The following is a 25,443-nucleotide window of genomic DNA, read 5'->3' on the forward strand; positions in this document are numbered from 1 at the left end:
CCATCTAAGTACTCACCAGGTCGAACCCTGCCTAGCTTCTGAAATCATTTAAGTGTAATACTTAGGCAGCTAGCAAGTAAGGTAAGTATGCAAGCCCCAAAATCAAATGTGAAACCAAAGTGCAGCGCCTAGGTGATCAAGAATAACAATCTTATAATCAAAAACAAAAAGTGTAAATACTTATGACAAAAATTACCAACAAAAAAAAACTTTAAAATGTTCATAGAAAGTCCCACACACATGTGACTCTTCTTAGTGGTAAATAATAACTCCAACAGTTGTCCATGTGTAGTATTCATCCTTGAATAGTATCACCTAAAGACGTGTATGTGCAGAAAACGCATTGGAAGGAGCTACAAGCTGATATTATGCTGCTGCTTCAATTTTTGAGAGCGGTGGCCATCTTAGTAAGTGAATGTCTCCACATGGTGGCTTTACACTCTGCTATATCTGTAAACTTTAATGGATGGATAGAAGCTGATTTTAAAAATAAAATACTACACTATATACCTTTTTCTGTGGCTCCGGTGTGGTGAGCGTTCCTCATAGGCTTGATACATCGGTGGTGCTGGCGGCCCCCTGTGCGATTGGAGGATTACAATGCGGATGGATTCCCATACTGTGGTGCCCTGTCAGTGCTAACAAACACTGTCTGCTTCCTGTCTGATGCAGTTTAAAAGCTGGGGAGTGTGCAAAGGTGGTGGTTTGGAGCAACACATGGTGATATATTTGCACTGTTGGATGAATACTACATATGAACAACTGTTGGAGTTATTATTTACCACTAAGAAGAGTCATCTGTTTGTGGGACTTTCTATGCACATTTTAAAGTCACCTTTTTGTTGGTAATTTTTGTTATAAGTATATTATTTACACTGGTTTTTGATTATAAGATTGTTATAGTCATTCTGGATCACTTAGGTGCTGCACTTTGGTTTCACATAATTTGTAAATAGAGCATTTTTTTTTAAATTGTGGATCGAGTAGGGAATGGTTAAAAACCTATGTGAGTTTTTTCTTGACATCTGTGTCCCATTGGGGAGGGATTTCCCTTTTCTTCTTGTCCTAAAGATACAACAAAAAGAGAGAGGTAATTTCTTTAAAGAGAGATGAAAAAGCCTCTTAGACATTGTCCATATTGGAAGATTTACCCTCACCTCCTGTTCGAAGACAACTGTATCTTCTGAATTTCCAATCACTTTTTGTATCAGGGACCATGGTCAATAGGACAACTAAAGGGGGTGAATTTCCCAAGTAGGCATAAAGGCTGCAAAATAGCCTGATAGGTGTTTTAACCCACCTCTACTCTTTTTAAAGATTTCACACTTTTGGCTACATTTGGACTTGGGAACCCCACTGCTTGACAGCTTCTAGGTTCTTTGCTCTCTGATATCCTAGACAAGGTTGATAAACTAGAAAAGAGATCCATTGTTAAATACAGTTACATCTTACATTGTTGGGGGTCAGTATAGAAGGTGCCGATCATATTATAATCAGGTGATAATTATGCAAAAACAATTAGTGATAGTCTGTATTTGTCAGGAGTAGAACAATAATGGATCCACTGGAAGGATTAATAGGTGAAGTGCTGGTGACTAAGGATGAGCTAAAGTTTTGGCTGAACGCAGTTCAGCCTGAATCTGTGGGAAACTGCCACATGATAACTGGCCGTCTGACTAATCAGCTGTGGCTGTGGAATTCCCAATCCTCATCTAACAAGGGGGTGGAATGCTGGTGACATAATTAACTTAATAAGGCCACATGGCCATACTTGGTCAATGACATTATCCAAATATGGCTATGTGGCCTTATTAGGTCAACAATGTCACTAGTAGCCCTGACCTTTTGTTACCTGCAGCTGCAGGGGAATTCCATGGCCACAGCTGATTGGGTGGGTGGCCTGCTATCACGTGACAGCTTCCCCCAAGTTCAATCTGAGCTGAATTCAGCCAAAACCTTAGCTCACAGCTACTAGTGACAGACTGCATCATGGATGTCATTTTTTATTTTACCCATAGCTACCCCTAAGGCTTATCTTTGTGTCAAGAATTTGTTGGCAGTGTAAGCTAGTAATCACTGTAAAAACATTGCTTACAATTTATTTTTCCACTTTATGAACAGATTGCGGAGTTGGTGGCCCTTTAATAGCAAGTAAAATAGTCGGAGGAACAGATGCAGCTTTGGGTACATGGCCCTGGCAAGCTAGTCTACACTTAAATGGGAATCATGTATGTGGAGCGTCTCTCATTAGCAACACCTGGCTAACAACTGCTGCTCACTGTTTTAAATCGTAAGTTATGAAATCCTGTACTACTACTGTGCTACTAATTGCATCTGAACTGGCCAAATAACATGATACAATGATATTTAAAACAATAAAATTTCTGTACAGATTATAACATTTTGCTTTTGTTTTTCAAAGCTGGACACAGGTATCACACACTGATTGTACTCTCCTTTAGGGCCTTGGCCAAGGGGCTTTTGGCTTGTGTTAATGGCATCAGTCTGACATCAGATTGAGAGCCCTTTCTGAGTAAATAGCAAACACAAAATCCCTTTGCGCTTGAAAGTGGGCCCAGAAATGTCAGATGTCTATATTCCTATCCTGGCTTGCATTTATGTGCTACGCCTTGCTGTCCTCATAAGACTGGGGAAGTCTAATGCCCTGTACACACGGTCAGATTTTCCGACGGAAAATGTGTGATAGGACCTTGTTGTCGGAAATTCTGACCGTGTGTGGGCTCCATCACACATTTTCCATCGGAATTTCCGACACACAAAGTTTGAGAGCAGGCTATAAAATTTTCCGACAACAAAATCCTTTGTCGGAAATTCCGATCGTGTGTACACAAATCCGACGCACAAAGTGCCACGCATGCTCAGAATATATTAAGAGAATAGCTTTAATCTCTTAATATATTCTGAGCATGCGTGGCACTTTGTGCGTCGGATTTGGGGGCTACTGCCCCGTTTATAGTCCCGACGTACGTGTTGTCACCGCATTCAGAACGATTGGATTTTCCGACAACTTTGTGTGACCGTGTGTATGCAAGACAAGTTTGAGCCAATATCCGTCGGAAAAAATCCATGGATTTTGTTGTTGGAATGTCCGATCAATGTCCGACCGTGTGTACAGGGCATAAGAGCACTGAAATCACAAAACAAAACAGAGGGCGCACCAGCCTAGTGCATCAGTCTCAACAGTAATCTTCAATATGTAAAAAGAGATGTAATATACTCACAAACTGACAGATGTGTCACAGTCTTTCATAAAAACAGCAGCTCTAGGCCCACGATACAACATATCACATTACAGATCAACAGATTACAGATGACCGCCTTTTGGTTCCAACGCTTTTTGCAATCCCCTGCCCCACGTGACTCCTGCCTCTAGGAGAGCCTTACAACTAGCTGCATGGCCAAGTCCACCATCCTTCTGGCCATGCAGCTAGTTGTAAGGCAGGAGTCACGTGCGGGCAGGACTTTGCAAAAACATGAAGTCTTATGAAGATACATCTATCAGTTTGTGATTATAATACTCTTTTTTACAAATTAAAGATTACTGTTGAGGATAATGCACTAGGCCGGTGCACCCTCTGTTTTCTTTTGTGATATCAGATTGAGAGCTTCTGAGATAATTTAGAATTCATTGAAAGGTGCAGAATTCATTTAAACATGCAGTTGAAATTCTTCTGTCCTGCATTTGATCTGCTTCAAGCTGGTTTTACATTCACATAGACCTGGCTTTAATCCTGTTCTGATTAGATGTACCGTACTGAAATGAGAAAATATTTCAATAAACAGAAATCAAATATAAAAAACAAATAAAATCAGCGCAAACCTTATTGAGTAACATATGAAATTAAAAAAGTAACGCAAGCTGAACACCTGGGAAATTCAAAGACCCTAAGTAACAATGTAAAGATAAATGGTGCAGCGCATAAAATTACAGAATGTCCATAAATGATGATAATGACAGATAAGGTAACTCCTTTGTGATAAGGCTCCCAAGCCAGACAGGACATACCAGATTCCGTTGTGCAAATGAGCCCTCCACCAACACTTATATTGCTTCGCTCGCTTCAATAAATTGACCCCTGTAATCACAGGTAAGTCAAAAAAGCAGTTTTCCCACTCACAGTGGGAGATGAAGCTGACGAAGTGCTGTGCACGTAATGCGTACGGGAGGAGGAGTTACGCTTCGCTGACGTCACCCGCTGCCATCTGGATAGAGTGTATACCGCCGAGAGCAGCTCTGCGTTTTACAAGGCTTTTATCAAGATGAAATTCTATGTAAGTGCATTTCTAGTAAAGCGTTTTGCTTAATTAAGTCAGAGAGCACTTAGTTTCTGTGTTTTAATGTTTTATGACCCCGGGGTGACGGATACCCTATGAAAGATCGTGTGACAGGGCAATATCCACTGGCTTCATCTCCCCCTGTGAGTGGGAAAACTGCTTTTTTGACCTACCTGTGATTACAGGGGTCAATTTATTGACGTGGGCAAAGCAATATAAGTGTCGGTGGAGAGCTCATTTACACAACGGAATCTGGTGTGTCCTGTCTGGCTTGGGAGTCTTATCACAAAGGAGTTACATTATCTGTCATTATCATCATTTATGGACATTCTGTAATTTTATGCGTTGCACCATTTATCTTTACAATAAACAGAAATCGTTTTCCACTAGTTTGACTGCAACAAACTGTTATCTTTTTGGCTTCCATGGATTATGTATCTTTGCACTTACTCATTGAATAAACTATTTGTGATAACATAAAGGCTGATAAGACTTTATTTTTTATCAGTTGTAATATTTATAACATCAGCATAATAACAGCATATCTAAGAATAAGTTTAAAACATATAATGTAAAATGTATATTTCTACAGGAACAAAGATGTGAATGCATGGACTGTCATTTTAGGAACAAATCAATTAACCTCTGGATCTGGATTAAGCATCAAAACTATAGTTATCCATGAGAATTACACCAGTGGAAATATATTTAATGATATTGCTTTGATAGAATTGTCATTTCCAGTGTACTTTACTCAGTACATCCAACCTGTGTGTCTGGCAGATACTCTGACTGCCGTTCCTGACAATTCTTCCTGTTATGTCACCGGATGGGGAACACTGACAGATGGAGGTTGGTATCACTAACATTTCTTATTATTATCTATCCCTTATTTCCTACCAATATTAGGGTATTTGCTAGGATAACATTAATGTGTTTTTTTTTCTTTTTAAAGGAGCAAGCTTGCCCTCTATTCTGCAACAGGCTCGGCTGACAATAATAAGTACAAGTTTATGCAGCAGTTCTCAGATGTATGGTGCCATAATAAAACCATCAATGATATGTGCTGGATATATTGAAGGGAAAGTTGATTCTTGTCAGGTAAGTGTCATGCATTTTGTTCATCTCAAGATATTTGTAATAGGAATAAAGATTTGATAATCATCACCATTGCCACTGTCAATTTTCTTACCCTACTCGGGTTCATGCGTCAACAGTAAAGGAGTTCATTCCTGACTTTTCTTTTCTCAACAGCAAGCTCAAGTTCTGTCTGCATTTTAAGGTCATATAGGAGCCCTATTATTGTCCTCTTATTGTTAAAACATCTATTTAAAAAAGCTTTACTAAGAAACACGTTTTTGGGGCCTCAAATACTAGAAAATTGACAGAAAACAATATAGCGCCACTTTGGGCCACAAAATGAAAATGATTAAATGTATTTATACCCTGGCAATTAACTTCTTTTTTTTTTTTTTTGCACCCTTTTGGTTGGTTGGTTAAACATTGATACCAAATCCATGAAACCATGAAAGCATTTTGCTATATATACAGTATTTGCTATGTGAAAAAATACCTGTTGATCTTGCCAGAAATTGAAAAGCTATCCTGTGTCTAATGCTAACTTTCTTTGTTGTTTCATGCAGATTAGTTAGCTATTCCAGTCTATATCTTGGGACTTCAGTATTTTTTTAGGATTTTATGTGATAGACTAACACAAAGTGGCACATAATTGCGAAGTTAAAGAATTTTTTTACATAAATATCTGAAAAGTGCAGCGTGCATTTGTATTCAGCCCCCTTTACTTTGATACCCCTGCCTAAATCTGGTGGAATCAAATGCCTTCAGAAGTCACCTAATTAGTAAATAGCGTCCATCTGTGTGTAATTTAATCTCAGTATAAATACAGCTGTTCTGTGAAGCCCTCAGAGGTTTAATAGAAAACCTTAGTGAATAAACAGCATCATAAAGGCCAAGGAACACACCAGACAGGTCAGGGGTAAAGTTGTGGAGAAGTTTAAAGCAGGGTTAGATTATAAAAAAAATATCCCAAGCTTTGAACATCTCACAGAGCACTGTTCATTCCATCATTCGAAAATGAGAAGTGTATGGCACAACTGCAAACCTACCAAGACATGGCCGCCCACCTAAACTGACAGGCTGTGCAAGGAGAACATTAATCAGAGAAGCAGCCAAGAGACCCATGGTAACTCTGGAGGAGCTGCAGAGATCCACGGCTCAGGTGGGAGAATCTGTCCACAGGACAACTATTAGTAGTGCACTCCACAAATCTGGCCTTTATGGAAGAGTGGCAAGAAGAAAGCCATTATTGGAAGAAAGCCATAGGAGGTTCCTTTTGCAGTTTGCGAGAAGCCATGTGGGGGACACAGCAAAACATGTGGAAGAAGGTGCTTTGGTCAGATGAGACCAAAATTTAACTTTTTGGCCTAAAAGCAAAATGCTATGCATGGTGGAAAACAAACACTACACATCACCCTGAACACACCTTCCCCACTGTGAAACATGGTGGTGGTAGCATCATGTTGTGGAGATGCTTTTCTTCAGCAGGCACAGGGAAGAGAGTTGATGGGAAGATGGATGGAGCCAAATACAGGGCAGTCTTATAAGAAAACCTATCAGAGTCTGCAAAAGACTGCAGCGGAGGTTCACTTTCCAGCAGGACAACGACCCTAAACATACAGCCAGAGCTACAATAGAATAGTTTAGATAAAAGCATATTCACGTGTTTTTATGGCCCAGTCAAAGTCCAGACCTAAATCCAATTGAGAATCTGTGGCAAGACTTGAAAATTGCTGTTCACATTCACTCTCCATCCAATCTGACAGAGCTTGAGCTGTTTTGAGCTGAAGAATGGGCAAAAATGTCACTCTCTAGATGTGATAGTGAGTGATAAAGTCTTTTTGTAGTACATACTCAAAAAGATTTGCAGCTGTAATTGCAGGGAAAGGTGGTTCTACAAAGTATTGACTCAGGGGGGCTGAATACAAATGCACGCCACACTTTTCACATATTTATTTGTATAAAATTTTGAAAACCATTTATCGTTTTCCTTCAACTTCACAATTATGTGCCACTTTGTGTTGGTCTATCACATAAACTTCCAATAAAATACATTTACATTTTTGGTTGTAACATGACCAGGGACGTAGCTAAGGGGGAGTTTTGGGTTTTGAAACCCCCCCAGAGCATCAGTGCAGAAGTAGTAATGTTATGTGTGCTTCAACTACATCGCCGCACTTGGCAGGCACTGACTCACACACTGTTGTTGTGTGCTGCCTGAGCGTGCTGTTACACCATACGACCAACAGGGTACACCGGCACGGGATGTTGGGTTCGGCTTGGGCTGAGGGAGGCTCTGTCAGCAGGGAAGGGCTGGGCCAGAAACTCCATTGATGCTCTGACCCTGCCCTGCCCCGCCCTATGTAGCCTGTATGTGCTCAGAGGCTCGGAGCAGAGAATGAGCGCTGAGAGTGCCTCCCCTGTACATCTGAGATCCCCGCCCTGGACCTCTGAAAGCCCCGCCCCCTACCATGGAAAGCCCCCCGGACCTTTGAGGGCGGGAGGTGAGCCCACTGGCCAGGTACATCTTTTTGCCAATAGTTACACACTGCCTGTAGACAATAGACTCACTGTTATGCTATGTAATTTCCTGTAGTCACAGCCGCAATCCCTGGTCATTTCCTGTAGTCACAGCTGCAGTCTCTGGTCATTTCCTGTGGTCGCAGACGCAGTCTCTGGTCATTCCCTGTAGTCGCAGCTGCAGTCTCTGGTCATTTCCTGTAGTCGCAGTCGCAGCCTTTGGTCATTTCCTGTAGATGCAGCCGCAGTCTCTGGTCATTTCCTGTAGTCGCAGCCGCAGTTTCTGGTCATTTCGTGTAGTCGCAGCCGCAGTCTCTGGTCATTTCCTGTAGTCACAGCCGCAGTCTCTGGTCATTCCCTGTAGTCGCAGCCGCAGTCTCTGGTCATTTCCTGTAGTCGCAGCCGCAGTCTCTGGTCATTTCCTGTAGTCGCAGCCGCAGTCTCTGGTCATTCCCTGTAGTCACAGCCGCAGTCTCTGGTCATTTCCTGTAGTCGTAGCCGCAGTCTCTGGTCATTTCCTGGAGTCACAGCCGCAGTCTCTGGTCATTTCCTATAGTCGCAGTCTCTGGTAATTTCCTGGAGTCGCAGCCGCAGTCTCTGGTAATTTCCTGTAATCCATCTGCAGTCTCTGATTATCTGTGCATTTGGCTTGTGGCTGCTGCTACTGTGACATCAATGGGCAAGTTTAATGGCAGCACCGTGAAGCTAAGCATTGATGTCACGGCAATGTGTAGTCAACGATGCAGCTGCTATGTTCATCCAGAGGTAGGTGGTCAAGGGGTGGTTCTGTTTAATCATCCCCTTTGAGTCTTCATTCACATTGGCTGCGGCTTTGAAATCGTGCAACTTCATCTGAAATCGCATGATTTCAAAGGCGCATGTGAGCGTGACTTCAGGTGTGACTTTGAAGACATCTGTGCGGCTTCATGCACAGATGTCTATGCAAGTCACACCTGAAATCACCATAAGTAGTGTAGGAACTACTTTTTCAAGTCAGTCCGGCATTTAAACATGGCCATTGCCAGCAATAGGGTGTGACTTTTCATGCGATTTGACAGGTCAAATCACACAAGTTGCTCCAATGTGAACGGGGGCTTAGGTCATTCTTATACCTAATCTGATCATGCCCACTACTCTCTGGGGCATGCTTAACAGAATTTGTTTTTCAACTGTATCCCAGGAGGGCTGGTATTTTGTCACACTGCTGTAATCTCTAGTAACCAATCGGTGAGCGGTAATGATAAGCAGTAATCTATCACTACCAATCAGTGAGCAGTAATGATGTGCAGTAACCTCTAGCAGCCAATCAGTGAGCATAAATGATGTGCAGTAACCTCTAGCAAATAATCAATGAGCCGTAACATGTGCTGTAACCTCTAGCAGCCAGTCAGTGAGCGGTAATGATCTGTAACCTCTGGCAACCAATCACAATCGCTGCCTGATCTGCCACAGTAAACTGATTTTGAAAATGTTTGCACAGGGTCCATTTAATTTTAAAGAGGGTCCTGGCTCTCGCTGCTCCGCCTCAGTGCCTCCAGGCTCCTTTATATGAGATCATGTCTCTTTGACTTGTCCAGCCGCAGCCACCAGGACAGGAGGAAGCATTGAGCAGAGTGGGAGCGACCTGCATCTACCCGCTCACCGGTCCTCTCTATTTCCGTTGGCCCCGCCTCCTTGCAGTATCGCTTGCCACCTTTGACTGCTGCTTGGGTGAAGAGCTAGACCCTCAAGGGTGCTGTTAGCCACCAGCCTGCCACGTGGACATGGATGTGGATGATGTTCTAAAGTGCTGCTGCTGTCCGTTGACCCACCCAGTCCACCCCGGGTCACTAGGTGTGTCCCTCTTTTCCTTGTGTCCTCCTCAGTCAGACTAGCTTAGAACTGCAGTGTTGCAGAATTTCTTCTCATCATTCTACTGGTATCTGAGATTGTGGCAACTGCTGGCAAAGTTGGTGATTGAGGCACTGTACTGAGTCTTCCATAATTGCTGTTAGCCTGTTAGGCACATGTAGCGATTTGGGATCGTGGGCATAATATTGCTGTGATTCTGCCCGCCACCGCGCCCTAATTCCAATTCACACTGCAATGCTGGCAAAACACAGCCCATTTGTTTGTGGTCCATTCATTTTTACTGGCACCACAATGTGGTGTCTTTTTGCTGTGATTGTTGAGCAATTTATCGCACGACAAGCATCCATAACCACACTATGTTTTGGTACCACTAAAAATGAATGGAACACAAACACATGTGCTGCGTTTTGCCAGCATTGCAGTGTGATTTGGAATTGCGGACAGAATCACAGTGATTCTGCCCACAATCCCAAATCGCTACATGTGAACAGTCAGGGCCTAACAGACTAACACAACAGCAATTATGGAAGACTGGGCCTCAGCATATTTTATAGGTACAAGGAAACTATCATGTTTGGCCACACCCACTTTTTGCACGCGCCGCAGGACACTGCTTCCCTGTCATGCCCCTCATTCTCAAGCTCAAAAGTTTATAGGTACGTTCTGTATGTATGGACTCTGCACAGTACCACTTTTCTTGTCTAGCATCCCGGGTTAACAAAAAATCAGTGAGTGTGCTTCCTTCCACAAGATGGTGTCCTTGGAACCTGCCCAGTAAGATTGGCTATTACAGTGCACCACCCTGTGATAGGCAGTCCAATGGCAGAGAGCACTGAACCGTCAGGTTTTTTTTTGTTTTTAGTTTAGCCAGTACCAGGCCTTAGAATGGACAAAAGCCAACATCACTGGGCAATGTTCATAAAAACTGGAAGAAGGCAAAACTGAAATCAGGGTCGATTTTCAAGAGGATCTTAGAAAATAGAATTAAGGATGTGATTGCTTGCTATGAGCAACACATAGCTTTTCCTAATGTCAGTCTTTATGAATTTGGCGCAATTTGTTTTGTTTAAAAATACTTTTACTTAGTACCTGCTGCTGAACACCCCCAACCCCCCACCAGAGCAAAAAAATATCTATGGCCCTGAACATGACAAAATGTGGAAAATACTTTTTCAAGGCAAAGATAAGGTATATCAATGTGCAAAAATACCAAGTGTGCAATACGATAATTCAAAAAGTGCTTAGTGCTGTGCAAAAAAGCAAAATAAAAAGATATAAATACCTGTATAAAAAAAATATAAATCAATACATATGACTCTCTTAATAAAGTCTATACAAAGGTTAGGCAAATAATTAATAAATGTCCCACGTATCCAACATGAATTTTAAATGTGCTTTTCCTAAATTCTTCCAGGTGAGAACACATAACAATGCACTTTACTGATAGTATATTATATTTTTACAGGATTTAAGGGTATTAAATAGGATATCTTAATAGCGCTATCCCTTTAAACTAACATCTTTTCTTGATATATGTACTTCTTATATATATTTATATATATATATATATATATATATATATATATATATATATGTATATATATATATATCATTTGGATAGCTGCTGTTCCCTTGTTTTAGCTAAGTTCTATAGACTGTGGTGTAGTTCAAGAAATCCTCTTTATATTACCTCTCCCTGTGCCACAGTCCCAATGCTAAATGCAATAAAGGGAATGGATAGTGTTTTTTTTTTTTGTTTTTTTTTTTTACCTAATTGACTCTTAAACTAGAGGTTTGCCTACTCCCTTACTTCTCCAGAGCATATGGGCATTTAAAGAAAAGTTGGTCCCAATGACCAATAGGGGGCTAAGAAGACAGAAGGGGTTGGACCCCAATTCTCCAGTTACAGCACAAGTAGATATTTTTGTATGAGTATTATATATCTCTAGACTGGGCTTTCTCAACCTTTTTGAACCCTTGAAATCATTTTCCAGTTTCATGAAACCCCTTCTATTAATACATTATAACTACAGCTTACGATCCATTTGAGTAATGGTCAGTGGGAAAAATGCTCCTTACATTCGTGGTCAGTTGGAAGAATTTCCCCACTTACATTCATTGGAGTCTGTGGTTACTTATCTGAAAGGTGAAAATTGCTCAAGGAACCCTTGGAAACCTCTAGAAAAGGGTTTCACAGAACTCTGGTTGAAAAAGGCTGCTCTAGACCTACTGATCACTTTGGTAACTTCTGCTTATGCATTTCATCATATGCTCAGTTTGAATTTCACAGTTTTTGCACTGGTTTATTCTACATAACAAATTTACATTATTTATCCCCACTTAAAACGCTTCAGTTGAATGTAAATGAAGCTCCTATTAAGAGTCGCTGGCTGGATTGTTTGACATAGATACTTGTCACGTGTTTGTAGATAATTGATTTTATTTGTGTTGCCTTAGACTTGTGTAATGCACCTTTAGCATTTTACACTTTGAAAAACTGAAGCATAACAAGCACTAATGCATTTTACTCTTTTATTCCCTAAACGCAGGGAGACTCTGGAGGCCCCCTTGTGGCACTACAGTCTAACAACAGGTGGTCTCTCATTGGAATTGTAAGCTTTGGATACGGCTGCGCCATAGCAAACAAACCAGGTGTTTACACCAGGGTCACATATTTCCGCAACTGGATTACACAGAAATCTGGGATATAAATGTTGCCAATTCTAGCCGGATGAAATTATGTAGCTGATTCACAGAGAACTTATTTCCTTATGTGCATGCCAAACAGAACATATGTGTCATCAAGGTCACAGGAGTGACCATGGAGTTAAACTTGAGTACTCAGGACACAACGTTTGGATACTGAACTGTTTAAACAAGAAATAGTCAATGAAGTCAATGCACATTTCAGTTTGGCATGTGTTTTACCGTACCTGGCACCAGTGAGTCTGTAATTTTATTCACTGATGGCCTTAATTTAAATTATTTAATTCCTCTTGCATTACATATGTAAATAACTTGAAACTTTGCTATAATTTTAATTGTGTGATGTCGACCAGACCAGATCATTTCTTACAAATAATACATTTCATGTTGTACATGCAAAATATTTATTTATTAATATACCTTGTGGTATAAGAAAAGGAATCAATTAAAAACAGTATCAGGCTAATAGCTGACCAAAGATAGCAGAAAATATAAATATAAACACATGGAATTTAGTTAGTAAATGTTTATAGCTGTGTAAGGGGTCTCAGTGGACATTCAGTATTCAGTGTGGGGGAGGGCAGAAGACCCTGTCATGTTTTTCTGCACTATGATTCCATTGCACTAAAATACTGATATCATCAATTGGTTATTAGGGTTACACTGGGCTTGCAGTAGCAGCTGGATATGTGCAATCAGGTAGCTTGTAAAATTTCTGTTACCAAAATAAATGATTTTATTAGGTAGCTTAAACTGTGGATATTCATTCTGAGTTTGTAAAATGTGTATGTTTACAAAAATACATTATTTGATTGCAAATTGTTATGCTGCTGTATTTGCGTTGTAACACTTTTTTTTTTTTTTTTTTGTGAAACTGCTGAAAAGTCTATTCCCTAGTCCACTTTGCCTCATTCTGTACTCTGTACTGTACATTCCCTATTCCACATCACCTTATTCTGTACTCTGTACTGTACATTTCCTATTCCACATCGCCTCATTCTGTACACATAACTGTATATTACCTATTCCATATCACCTCATTCTATACTGTACATTCCCTATTCTACATCACCTCATTCTGTACTCTATACTGTACATTAACTATTCCACATTACCTCATTCTGTACTCTATACTGTACATTAACTATTCCACACCACCCCATTCTGTACTCTGTACTGTACATTCCCTATTCTACATCATCTCATTCTGTACTCTGTACTGTACATTCCCTATTCCATATCACTTCATTCTGTACTCTATACTGTACATTCCCCATTACCTCATTCTGTACTGTACATGCCCTATTCCGCATCACCTCATTCTGTACTCTGTACTGTACATTCCCTACTCTGCATCATCTCATTCTGTACTCTGTACTGTACATTCCCTATTCCACATCACCTTGTTCTGTACTCTGTACTGTACATTCCCTATTCCACATCACCTCATTCTGTACTCTGTACTGTACATTCCCTATTCTACATCATCTCATTCTGTACGCTATACTGTACATTAACTATTCCACACCACCCCATTCTGTACTTTGTACTGTACATTCCCTATTCCACATCACTTCATTCTGTATACTGTACTTTGCATCCCCTATTCCATATCACCTAATTCTGTACTCTGTACTGTTCACCCCCTATTCCACATTACCTCATTCAGTACTCTGTACTTTTCATTCCCTGTTCCACAGCACCTAATTCTGTACTCTGTACTGTACATTACCTATTCCACATCACCTAATTCTGTACTCTGAACTTTACTTTCCCTGTTCCACATCTCTCCATTCTTTACTCTGCGCTGTACATTTTCTAGTCTGCATAACCTCATTCTGTACTCTGTACTGTATATTTCCTATTCCACATCACCTCATTCTATGCTCTGTAGTGTACACTCCCTATTCCACATCGCCCCATTCTGTACCTTTTACTGTACATTCCCTATTCTACACCAACTCATTCTGTACTCTGTACTGTACATTCCCTATTCCACATCTCTCTATTCGGTATGCTGTATTGTACATTCCCTATTCCACATCACCTCAATCTGTAATCTGTACTGTACATTCTCTATTCCACACCACCTTATTCTGTACTCTGTACTGTTCACCCCCTATTCCACATTACCTCATTCAGTACTCTGTGCTGTACATTCCCTATGCAACATCACCTCATTCTGTAAACTCTACTGTACATTCCCTGTTCCACATACCTCCAAACTTTAAACTTTCATAAGGAATACAGTGTTCACTTGAGGCTGCTTACCTACCCCTTCACGCCTGTCAAATTACGACATGTGGCTTGTCCGTACAGCCCCTGCATCCCCAAAGAGTAACATAGGTTGCCTGCATTCATCTTGAGGTGGCTTCAGCTGTATAAATAACTGGTGTATTCATGCAGTACAGGTCATACCACCGGTTTGAATTAGACCTAATAATTATGTAACATTGCCCCTTAAATTGTTGGTCAATGGAAATGAATAAATGCCCTGAAGTGAGCCATCAATGGGAAGGAAATGCCTGGTGTTATTGGTCAGTTGAAGGAAAATCACTCTGCCAACAGTGGAAGTGAAGAAATGGCTCAGGTTCAGTGGGAGGAAAATACCTGGTGTTACTGGTCAGTGGGAGGAAAAACCTGCCATCGAGTGGGTGGTCAGAGGAAGGAATAAAAATGCTCTGCTGTTTGTGGTCAATGATAGGAAAATTGTTGGCCAGTGGGAAAAAAATGTCCATGTTCATTGATCAATTGACAAAATATGCAGTGCTTTTATTGTCAGCAAGAGGGTCTGTACTGAGTGGTGTCAGTACTGAGGGGGTCTGTACTGAGGGAGGTATGTACTGAGGGGTGTTGGTACTGGTGGGGCTGTATGAGGGGTTAGGCTTTTCTGTACTGTGGTAGTGGGCTGGGAGGGGAGATTTAGTGTTTTGGAGGAAGATCTCTGCTGGGGGAGATTGGAGCTATTGATTGAAATCTTTGGGGAATATGGGCTTTCGGGGGCATTAGTACTGGCAGGAAGTGGTCTTTCGGCTGTAATCTGTGCAGCGCACTGTGCATTACTCTTCTCTGAGCCCTGTGTTAAAGACTAGGTACAATTACTGTGACATGTGTGTTGTCTATACCATAAGTAGGTTCCGGTTTTATTAACCATGTCCATTTAAGCCCCTCCTACTGTCTTCCTGGATCCCCTTCACTCTTTGTAGCTTCTCCTCTGCCGTTTACTTTGAATTTCCAAGAACTACATACCCCATGGTACCTTGCTGCCTGCAAGCAGTGATTCCTACAATTACCCTGCCTCTTGAAACTCCTCCTCTCAGCTCCTCTGCAGATCAGAAGCGAGGCTCTGTAAATTCTGTTGCACACCAGTAAAAAAAAAAAAAAAAAGATGGCGCTCTATGATGAAAGTATCGATATGCCAATAAACTTTATATACATCAGTGATGATTTGAAAAACATGTAAATCATAAATAAACCACACTTAAAGTCCTTGCATGTCATAAATCTTTTGTCTTTTGATTGTGAAAACTTGTTTTTTCCTGCTGAGTCCAATATAGTGATCTGCTCCACACCACCACAAAGTGATCACCCCGTACTCGCAGGTCCTCACTCAGCAGATATCCATGACCTCTTAGTAAAGAAGGTCAATACACGCTCAAGGTAATTCTTTCTCTTCCCTCACTCTCCCCTTATGCTGATCCTCAAAGAAATTCAAAGAAAAACACTGCCTTTCACTATCTCCTCCTCCTCACAGGTGAACACCAAACATGCATAAACTGTAATAAAATCTCATAATGCAGTATTTATTAGGTTGAGTTAAAACATTACAAACTATACTTTCCCACTCACATTTAATAGTGCTTATTCCGGGCACAGAACGGTCAGGCTTAGTGTGCAAAAAGGAACGCCGCCACTCCACTCTCACCGAAGCCGGCATGCTTTCCAATTAGCTAATAGAACCGAAGGTGACAACTGAAGACTCTGGCTCTTCGCATTTCGCCCACTCTGACTTTCTCATGAAGCTCTCTGACCACCATTTTGCTGGAGGCTTATATTGCTGAGGCTGATTACTGATTGGAGAACGAATTAGTAGTTATAATACCCATGTAAGCTGGCTGCATTGTTGAAGAAATGGGCAAACATTATATAAAAAATTGAATGGTACTGTTAGGTACCTGGTAGGAGAGCCTGACTGTAGGAGAAGACCTCTCATACAACGCTGTTTCAGGAGCCACTGGAGTGGGGACAGTGGTCTCCTGAGCGCAGTGGGGTAGGAGTGCCTGTTGGAGTATAGGCTCTGATGAAGAGGCAGAGATCCCTCCTGGGATGGCAGGACTGCAGGTGAGTGGAGACTGGAACAGCAGCAGACTTGACACACTGGAGGTGAGGGATCACAGGAGCTGAAGCTGAAGGTGCAACAGCAAGTAGAGCGGCAGGCACAAGCAGAGTCAGACAGTCCGGGTCGGCAGGTAACTGGCACAGGTAATCACAGCAGGCAAAGGCAGAGTCGGTGAGCAGGCAGAGGTCGGCAACGGTAGCAGATACAGACAGCAGGATGGTCAGGCAAGCCGGGTCGGGATTGGAGCAGGTCGGATGGTCAAACAAGCCGGGTCAAATCAGGTAGCAGACAATCAGATACAGGTTCAAGCAGAATCACAGAGCTGAGACGAAGCAGCGATGATCCCATGGAACAGGAGAACTTTTATGTGCTAAATGGTGCCAAACCGGCGCTAACGCGAACGCGCGCGCGCCCGTGCGCGCGCACGCCGCCGCGCACCCGCACGCCTGAGCGCCGCGCTGATGCACAGCAACAGCAGCAGCTTGCTGCCGTGTCTGAACAGGGGCGCGCCGACGCATAGGCGCATGCAAGCGCCCCGGTCTGGTGCTGGTAGATCCCTGACATTGCCCCCCCCAAGGGGCAGCCTCCGGATGCCCAACAACCTCTTTTTCTCAGGGTGAGTGGAAAAATAGGCGCGTACTAAACACTTAGCATGCACATTACTTTCCGGTTCCCACGAGTTACTTTCTGGGCCGTAGCCTTTCCACTTGATTAAGAATTGGTTTTGCCCTTGCCTTCTTCTACAATCAAGGATAGCCTCAACTTCAAATTCCTCGCTGCCATTAATTACAACAGGTTCAGGAGGTCTTGTCCCTCTAGCAGGAAAGGGATCAGGTACAACAGGTTTGAGCAGAGATACATGGAATACCGGATGAATTTTAAATGAATCAGGTAAAGTCAGTTCATAAGATACTTCATTGATTTTCCTTCTAACTGGAAAGGGTCCCATGAATCTAGGTGCCAACTTCTTAGAAGGACATGCTAATTTGATATTAACGGTAGAAAGCCATACCTGGTCTCCAATTTGTAAGTTCAGTTCCCCCCTTCTTTTCCGGTCGAAGATTCTCTTACCATCTGCCTGAGCCTTGGACACTGTTTCCTGCAACAACCGGCTGTTGTGACTGAGGAACTCCACTGTACTTTGTACTACTGGAACCGAAGACTCTGAAAGGAAATCAGGTAGAAAGGTTAGGTGAAAGCCGTAATTGGCGAAAAAAGGAGATTGACCGGTAGCAGAATGTTTGGCATTATTGTACGCAAATTCTGCTAAGGGTAGTAGAGATACCCAATCATCTTGCGTGAAGGATGTGAAACATCTGATATATTGTTCCAGGGTCTGATTAGTCCTTTCTGTCTGACCATTCGTTTGAGGATGATAGGCCGAGGACAAGGCCAATTCAATCTTTAGGGTTTCACACAGGGATCTCCAGAAACGAGAGGTGAATTGAACCCCTCTATCAGAAATTATGTTTACAGGTACTCCATGAAGTCTGATGATCTCCTTGATAAATATGCGAGCTGTTTCGGTGGCAGACGGGGTTCCCCTTAACGGTAGAAAATGAGCCATTTTGGTTAGACAGTCCACTACTACAAAGATGGCTGAGCAACCTTCAGAACATGGAAGCTCCACAATAAAATCCATAGAAATCATTTTCCATGGTCTGTCGGGTACAGGTAACGGTTTCAATAGGCCCCAAGCTCGATTCCTGGATGACTTATTCTGAATTCAGATGGAACAGGAACTGACATATCTTTCACAAAAGTCTTTCAGATTGGGCCACCAGAATGTCCGCTGTACTAGGTCCAGGGTCTTACGAACTCCAAAGTGGCCTGCCAATGGATGATCGTGGAGAAGTGTCAAAACCCTGACCCGAATATCTTCAGGAACGAAAATTTGGCTTCCCTTCCAGAACAGACCATCTCTTCTTACTAAAGAAATCCCAGTAGGCCTGGCTGACTCAGAGGATGCTTCCTTAATCAGGGAAAGTAAATCTGTTTGTAGCAGTAAAAAACTGTTTGCGGGTAAGATGGTGTCAGGAGTGGATAAGTCCTTAGGATTGTCATGCATACGTGATAATGCATCCGGTTTAATATTTTTTGAACCTGGGCGGTACGTGATATGGAAAGAGAAACATGAGAAAAACAGAGCCCAGCGGGCTTGACGAGGCTTCAACCGCTTGGCAGATCGTAAGTATTCCAGGTTTTTATGGTCAGTATAAATTAGCACTGGATGCATAGCCCCCTCCAACAGGTACCTCCACTCTTCCAGTGCAGTCTTAATGGCGAGAAGCTCTCGGTCACCAACGTCATAATTCTTCTCTGCAGGGGAGAGTTTACGGGAGAAGAACCCTACAGGATGCATTATCTCTTTGCTACCTTTACGTTGTGAAAGAATCGCACCTACCGCAATCTCGGAGGCATCAACCTCTAAGATAAACGGTAGAGATGGTTCAGGGTGACTGAGGATAGGTGCTGAAGTAAATAATCTTTTGAGATTTTCGAAGGCGTCTTGGGCAGATTGGTTCCAAGAAAAACGGGTATTTTGTTTGGTTAACTGCGTGATGGGTGCAATTATGGCTGAGAACCCCCTGATGAACTTCCTGTAGAAGTTCGCAAACCCCACAAACCGCTGAATTCCCTTCTTGTCCAAGGGTACCGGCCAGTCCAGAACAGCGGAAACTTTTTGTGGGTCCATCTTGATGCCCGTTGCAGAGATAATTAATCCCAGAAATTGAATGCTCTGTTGTTCGAACTCACATTTCTCCGCTTTTGCGTACAGACTGTGTAAGCGGAGACGACCCAACACCCTGCGGACATGTTCTTGATGCAATTCACGGGATTCTAAAAAAAAAAATATCGTCCAAGTATGCGATTACAAACACATCTAAGAAGTCCCTGAGGACATCGTTAATCAGGTGTTGAAAGGTTGCAGGGGCATTGCAGAGTCCAAAGGGCATGACCAGGTATTCACAATGCCCGAATCGGGTTCGGAATGCTGTCTTCCACTCATGCCCAGCCCGGATACGGATCAAATTATACGCCCCTCTCAGGTCAAGTTTAGTGAAAATGACGGCAGTCCTTAATTTTTGGAAGAGTTCAGGTATCAAGGGTAGAGGGTACCGATTTTTGACCGTGATTTTGTTTAGTTCACGATAGTCTATACACGGACGGAGAGACTTGTCCTTCTAGGTGACAAAAAATATTCCGGCACCAGCTGGAGAGGTAGAGTGGCGTATAAAACCCTTGGCCAGGTTCTCATCTATATATGTCTTTAGTACTTCCTGTTCTTTCTCTGACAATGGAAAAATGCGTCCGAATGGTATTTCGGATCCTGGCAGCAATTCAATGGGGCAATCGTAGGGGCGATGTGGTGGAAGAGAGCCTGCCCCCTTCTTGCTGAAGACATCAAGGAATTCATGATACTGTTTAGGTATGACCTGACAAAGTTTCTGGTCGGTGTCCAAACAAAGTAGGGTGGATGAGGAATCCGAATCTTTCTTAAAACAGTGTTCATGACAGTAAGAAGATGAGAATTTCACTTCTCCAGATGTCCAATGAATGTATGGATTGTGGGCCTGCAGCCAAGGAATGCCCAGGATGAGGGGAAACATCGGAGAGGAGATGGCATCAAGAACCAGCAGTTCCTTGTGTTGGGAGGGAGTAGAAGCAGGCAGAGGCAGGGTTTCCTGGGTTACTTGTCCTGATCTGATGCGGGATCCATCAGCTAGAAATACAGCGAGTCCATGGGTCTTGGTTCGTAATGGGATGTTATGCTGGCTGGCAAAGTTTGAATCAATAAAGCAACTGCATGCTCCGGAATCAATGATGGAGTTGATCGTTATTGTCCCTTCTTGCAGCTGCAAAGACAGAGGAATGGCAATGTGGGTAGAATTCGCAGACAGAGCAGAGAGACTGGTATACACAGAAGACGGGCACTTACTTATCTTGACTGGACAGTTCAGGACATAGAGGCACAGATTGAGTTGCCGGCGTCGGGCCCGTTCTTCAGGGGATAAGGCAGGTCGCATCAGTCCTAATTGCATAGGTTCTGCAGAGTCAGGCGTGGCATTAGCTGGATTTGAACTGGATGGGGGTACGTAGCGTGTTGCTGGAAGTGGTGCTCTGGCTGTCATCCAAATCGGGCGGGATTGTAAAGTAGATCGTTCAGATCGACGTTCCCGGATACGTCGGTCGATTTGAAGAGTCAAGTTAATAAAAGCCTCAAGAGTATCTGGTACACCCACTGGGGCAAGTTCGTCCTTTAATCCTTCAGATAGACCCAAGCGGAACTGGTGACGCAGGGCCGCATCATTCCACTGAGTGTCCGCACTCCAACGTCTAAAGTCCATGATATAGTCCTCCGCAGGTCTGCGGCCTTGCTGAAGCATGAACAGAGCTGATTCAGCTGTAGCAGTCTGTTGAGGGTCTTCGTATATTTGCGCCATGGCTTCAAAGAAGGAAGATAAGGACTGGGTTAGTGCTGAGTCCCCCTCAAGTAGACGATGGGCCCAGGTCTGAGGCTCTCCTTGTAGGAGGGAGATCACGAACCCCACCTTAGTGGCTTCCAGTGAGAAAGTCCGGGGCTGTAATGCGAAGAAAAGCTTACAAGCGTTGCGAAAGGCCCGGAACTTGGTCCGATCTCCAGAGAATCTATCAGGAGTGGGAACCTTTGGTTCAGGTGGAAGCATTACAACGGAAGGACCAGGAGTCGTCTGTGCCTGGGTTGCGGCTGAGGAGGAGGCCAGGGGGTTAGGCCCTGCAAGGTTCTGGACCTGTCCCTCCAATCTGTTGTAGTTATCCTGGAGGGCTTGCACGGCTTGAGTGAGGGCCGCAAGGTGGGTGCAAATTTCTTTCAAGGGAGAGGTATCTCCTGCAGGCTCAGTCATGGCTGCTTCGTACTGTTAGGTACTTGGTAGGAGAGCCTGACTGTAGGAGAAGACCTCTCATACAGCGCTGGTTCAGGAGCCACTGGAGTGGGGACAGTGGTCTCCTGAGCGCAGTGGGGTAGGAGTGCCTGTTGGAGTATAGGCTCTGATGAAGAGGCAGAGATCCCTCCTGGGATGGCAGGACTGCAGGTGAGTGGAGACTGGAACAGCAGCAGACTTGACACACTGGAGGTGAGGGATCACAGGAGCTGAAGCTGAAGGTGCAACAGCAAGTAGAGCGGCAGGCACAAGCAGAGTCAGACAGTTCGGGTCGGCAGGTAACTGGCACAGGTAATCACAGCAGGCAAAGGCAGAGTCGGTGAGCAGGCAGAGGTCGGCAACGGTAGCAGATACAGACAGCAGGATGGTCAGGCAAGCCGGGTCGGGATTGGAGCAGGTCGGATGGTCAAACAAGCCGGGTCAAATCAGGTAGCAGACAATCAGATACAGGTTCAAGCAGAATCACAGAGCTGAGACGAAGCAGCGATGATCCCATGGAACAGGAGAACTTTTATGTGCTAAATGGCGCCAAACCGGCGCTAACGCAAACGCGCGCGCGCCTGAGCGCCGCGCTGATGCACAGCAACAGCAGCAGCTTGCTGCCGTGTCTGAACAGGGGCGCGCCGGCGCATAGGCGCATGCAAGCGCCCCGGTCTGGTGCTGGTAGATCCCTGACAGGTACCTCAACGTACCTCCACAACACACCTGCATTGCAGTGCAACAGACCTCAATGTGTGACTTAATATGTGTTAATGCGTATGCATTAACTGAATGCACCAGAATGAACAGGTGTAAAAGGAACCCTTGGAGATGCTGCTTTTCTTTGCTTGAAGCGGTTTTTGCATTCTCATTCAAGTCTATGGGTATGCAAAACCCTCTTGAGGCAGGTCAGAAGATGGTTAAAGTGAGACATTAACTTACAAAAATAAAAATTGGCAGGATTTTAAATGCAGAAGAGCAATGCAATGTCTCTTCTGCATGAAACTTTTATTACCTACCTGTCTGTCTGTACTGTACACTAAGCTGCTCATGCATTGCTCAGTGTAGAATATCGGCAAAGCCAAAATCACATAATCTCAGGCTGGCCAATGGAAACGGCTAGGGATTGATACCTGGAACCTGTCCAGCTGAAGATGACAGTGGCTGGCAAGGAGTTCCACAGCACTGGAGAACAAGTGAGTATATTTCCACTAGGGATGAGCCGAACACCCCCCTGTTCGGTTCACACCAGAACATGCGAACAGGAAAAAAGTTTGTTCGAACACGCGAACACCATTAAAGTCTATGGGACACGAACATGAATAATCAAAAGTGATAATTTTGAAGGCTAATATGCAAGTTATTGTCATAAAAAGTGTTTGGGGACCCGGGTCCTGCCCCAGGGGACATGGATCAATGCAAAAAAAAGTTTTAAAAACGGCCGTTTTTTCAGGAGCAGTGATTTTAATAATGCTTAAAGTCAAACAATAAAAGTGTAATATCCCTTTTAATTTCGTACCTGGGGGGTGTCTATAGTATGCCTGTAAAAGGGCGCATGTTTCCTGTGTTTAGAACAGTCTGACAGCAAAATGACATTTTGAAGGAAAAAACTCATTTAAAACTACCCGCGGCTATTGCATTGCCGACAATACACATATAAGTTCATTGATAAAAACGGCATGGGAATTCCCCAAAGGGGAACCCCGAACCAAAATTAAAAAAAAAAAATGACGTGGGAGTCCCCCTAAATTTCATACCAGGCCCTTCAGGTCTGATATGGATATTAAGGGGAACCCCAGCCAAAATAAAAAAAAAAATGACGTGGGGTTCCCCCTAAATTCCATGCCAGACCCTTCAGGTCTGGTATGGATTTTAAGGGGAACCCCGCGCCAAAAAAAAAACGACGTGGAGTCCCCCCAAAAATCCATACCAGACCCTTATCCGAGCACGCAACCTGGCAGACCGTAGGAAAAGAGGGGGGGATGAGAGTGTGGCCCCCACCCTCCTGAACCGTACCAGGCCACATGCCCTCAACATTGGGAGGGTGCTTTGGGGTAGCCCCCCAAAACACCTTGTCCCCATGTTGATGAGGACAAGGGCCTCATCCCCACAACCCTGGCTGGTGGTTGTGGGGGTCTGCGGGCGGGGGGCTTATCGGAATCTGGAAGCCCCCTTTAACAAGGGGACCCCCAGATCCCGGCCCCCCACCCTGTGTGAAATGGTAAGGGGGTACTTACCCCTACCATTTCACTAAAAAACTGTCAAAAATGTTAAAAATGACAAGAGACAGTTTTTGACAATTCCTTTATTTAAATGCTTCTTTCTTCTATCTTCCTTCATCTTCTGGTTCTTCTGGTTCTTCTGGCTCTTCTGGTTCTTCCTCCGGCGTTCTCGTCCAGCATCACCTCCGCGGCGTCTTCTATCTTCTTCTCCTCGGGCCGCTCCGCACCCATGGCATGGGGGGGAGGCTCCCGCTCTGCTCTTCTCTTCTTCTTTTCTTCTCTTCTTCTCTTCTTCATTTTCTTCTCCAGGCTGCTCCGCACCCATGCTGGCATGGAGGGAGGCTCCTGCTGTGTGACGGCGCTCCTCGTCTGACAGTTCTTAAATAACGGGGGGCGGGGCCACCCGGTGACCCCGCCCCCCTCTGATGCACGGGTCATGACGGGACCTCCCTGTGACGTCACGGGGAATGCCACAGGGAAGTCCCGTCATGTCCCGTGCGTCAGAGGGGGCGGGGTCACCGGGTGGCCCCGCCCCCTGTTATTTAAGAACTGTCAGACGAGGAGCGCCGTCACACAGCGGGAGCCTCCCTCCATGCCAGCATGGATGCGGAGCGGCCCGGAGAAGAAAATGAAGAAGAGAAGAAGGAAGAAGAGAAGAGGATGAAGAAGAGAAGAGCGGGAGCCTCCCCCCCGAGGGAGGCTCGAGGAGATGAAGATAGAAGACGCCGCGGAGGAGATGCTGGACGAGAACGCCGGAGGAAGAACCAGAAGAGCCAGAAGAACCAGAAGATGAAGGAAGATAGAAGAAAGAAGAAGCATTTAAATAAAGGAATTGTCAAAAACTGTCTCTTGTCATTTTTAACATTTTTGACAGTTTTTTAGTGAAACGGTAGGGGTAAGTACCCCCTTACCATTTCACACAGGGGGGGGGGCCGGGATCTGGGGGTCCCCTTGTTAAAGGAGGCTTCCAGATTCCGATAAGCCCCCCCGCCCGCAGACCCCCACAACCACCGGTCAGGGTTGTGGGGATGAGGCCCTTGTCCTCATCAACATGGGGACAAGGTGTTTTGGAGGGCTACCCCAAAGCACCCTCCCAATGTTGAGGGCATGTGGCCTGGTACGGTTCAGGGGGGGGGGCCGCACTCTCGTCCCCCCCTCTTTTCCTGCGGCCTGCCAGGTTGCGTGCTCGGATAAGGGTCTGGTATGGATTTTTGGGGGGACTCCACGCCGTTTTTTTTTGGCGCGGGGTTCCCCTTAAAATCCATACCAGACCTGAAGGGTCTGGTATGGAATTTAGGGGGAACCCCACGTCATTTTTTTTTTATTTTGGTTCGGGGTTCCCCTTTGGGGAATTCCCATGCCGTTTTTATCAATGAACTTCTATGTGTATTGTCGGCAATGCAATAGCCGCGGGTAGTTTTAAATGAGTTTTTTCCTTCAAAATGTCATTTTGCTGTCAGACTGTTCTAAACACGGGAAACATGCGCCCTTTACAGGCATACTATAGACACCCCCCAGGTACGAAATT

At 44.1% G+C, this 25,443-nt stretch overlaps 1 protein-coding gene across 5 annotated transcripts in view; it reads left to right on the forward strand.

The window, feature by feature from the left end:
- Window positions 1–13,269, forward strand: part of LOC141109236 (chymotrypsin-like elastase family member 2A) — a 43,957-nt gene extending 30,688 nt beyond the window's left edge. For all 5 annotated transcript variants that reach the window (XM_073601014.1, XM_073601016.1, XM_073601017.1 and 2 more), the window contains 4 exons: window positions 2,122–2,290; window positions 4,889–5,148; window positions 5,252–5,397; window positions 12,294–13,269. In XM_073601014.1, the coding sequence (XP_073457115.1) occupies window positions 2,122–2,290; window positions 4,889–5,148; window positions 5,252–5,397; window positions 12,294–12,455 (737 nt within the window). In that variant the 3' untranslated portion in view covers window positions 12,456–13,269. The remainder of the gene's footprint in view (window positions 1–2,121; window positions 2,291–4,888; window positions 5,149–5,251; window positions 5,398–12,293) is intronic.
- Window positions 13,270–25,443: the final 12,174 nt, after the last annotated feature.

The sequence above is a fragment of the Aquarana catesbeiana genome, linkage group LG01 (genome assembly GCF_042186555.1).
Source record: "Aquarana catesbeiana isolate 2022-GZ linkage group LG01, ASM4218655v1, whole genome shotgun sequence".
NCBI lineage: Eukaryota > Metazoa > Chordata > Amphibia > Anura > Ranidae > Aquarana > Aquarana catesbeiana.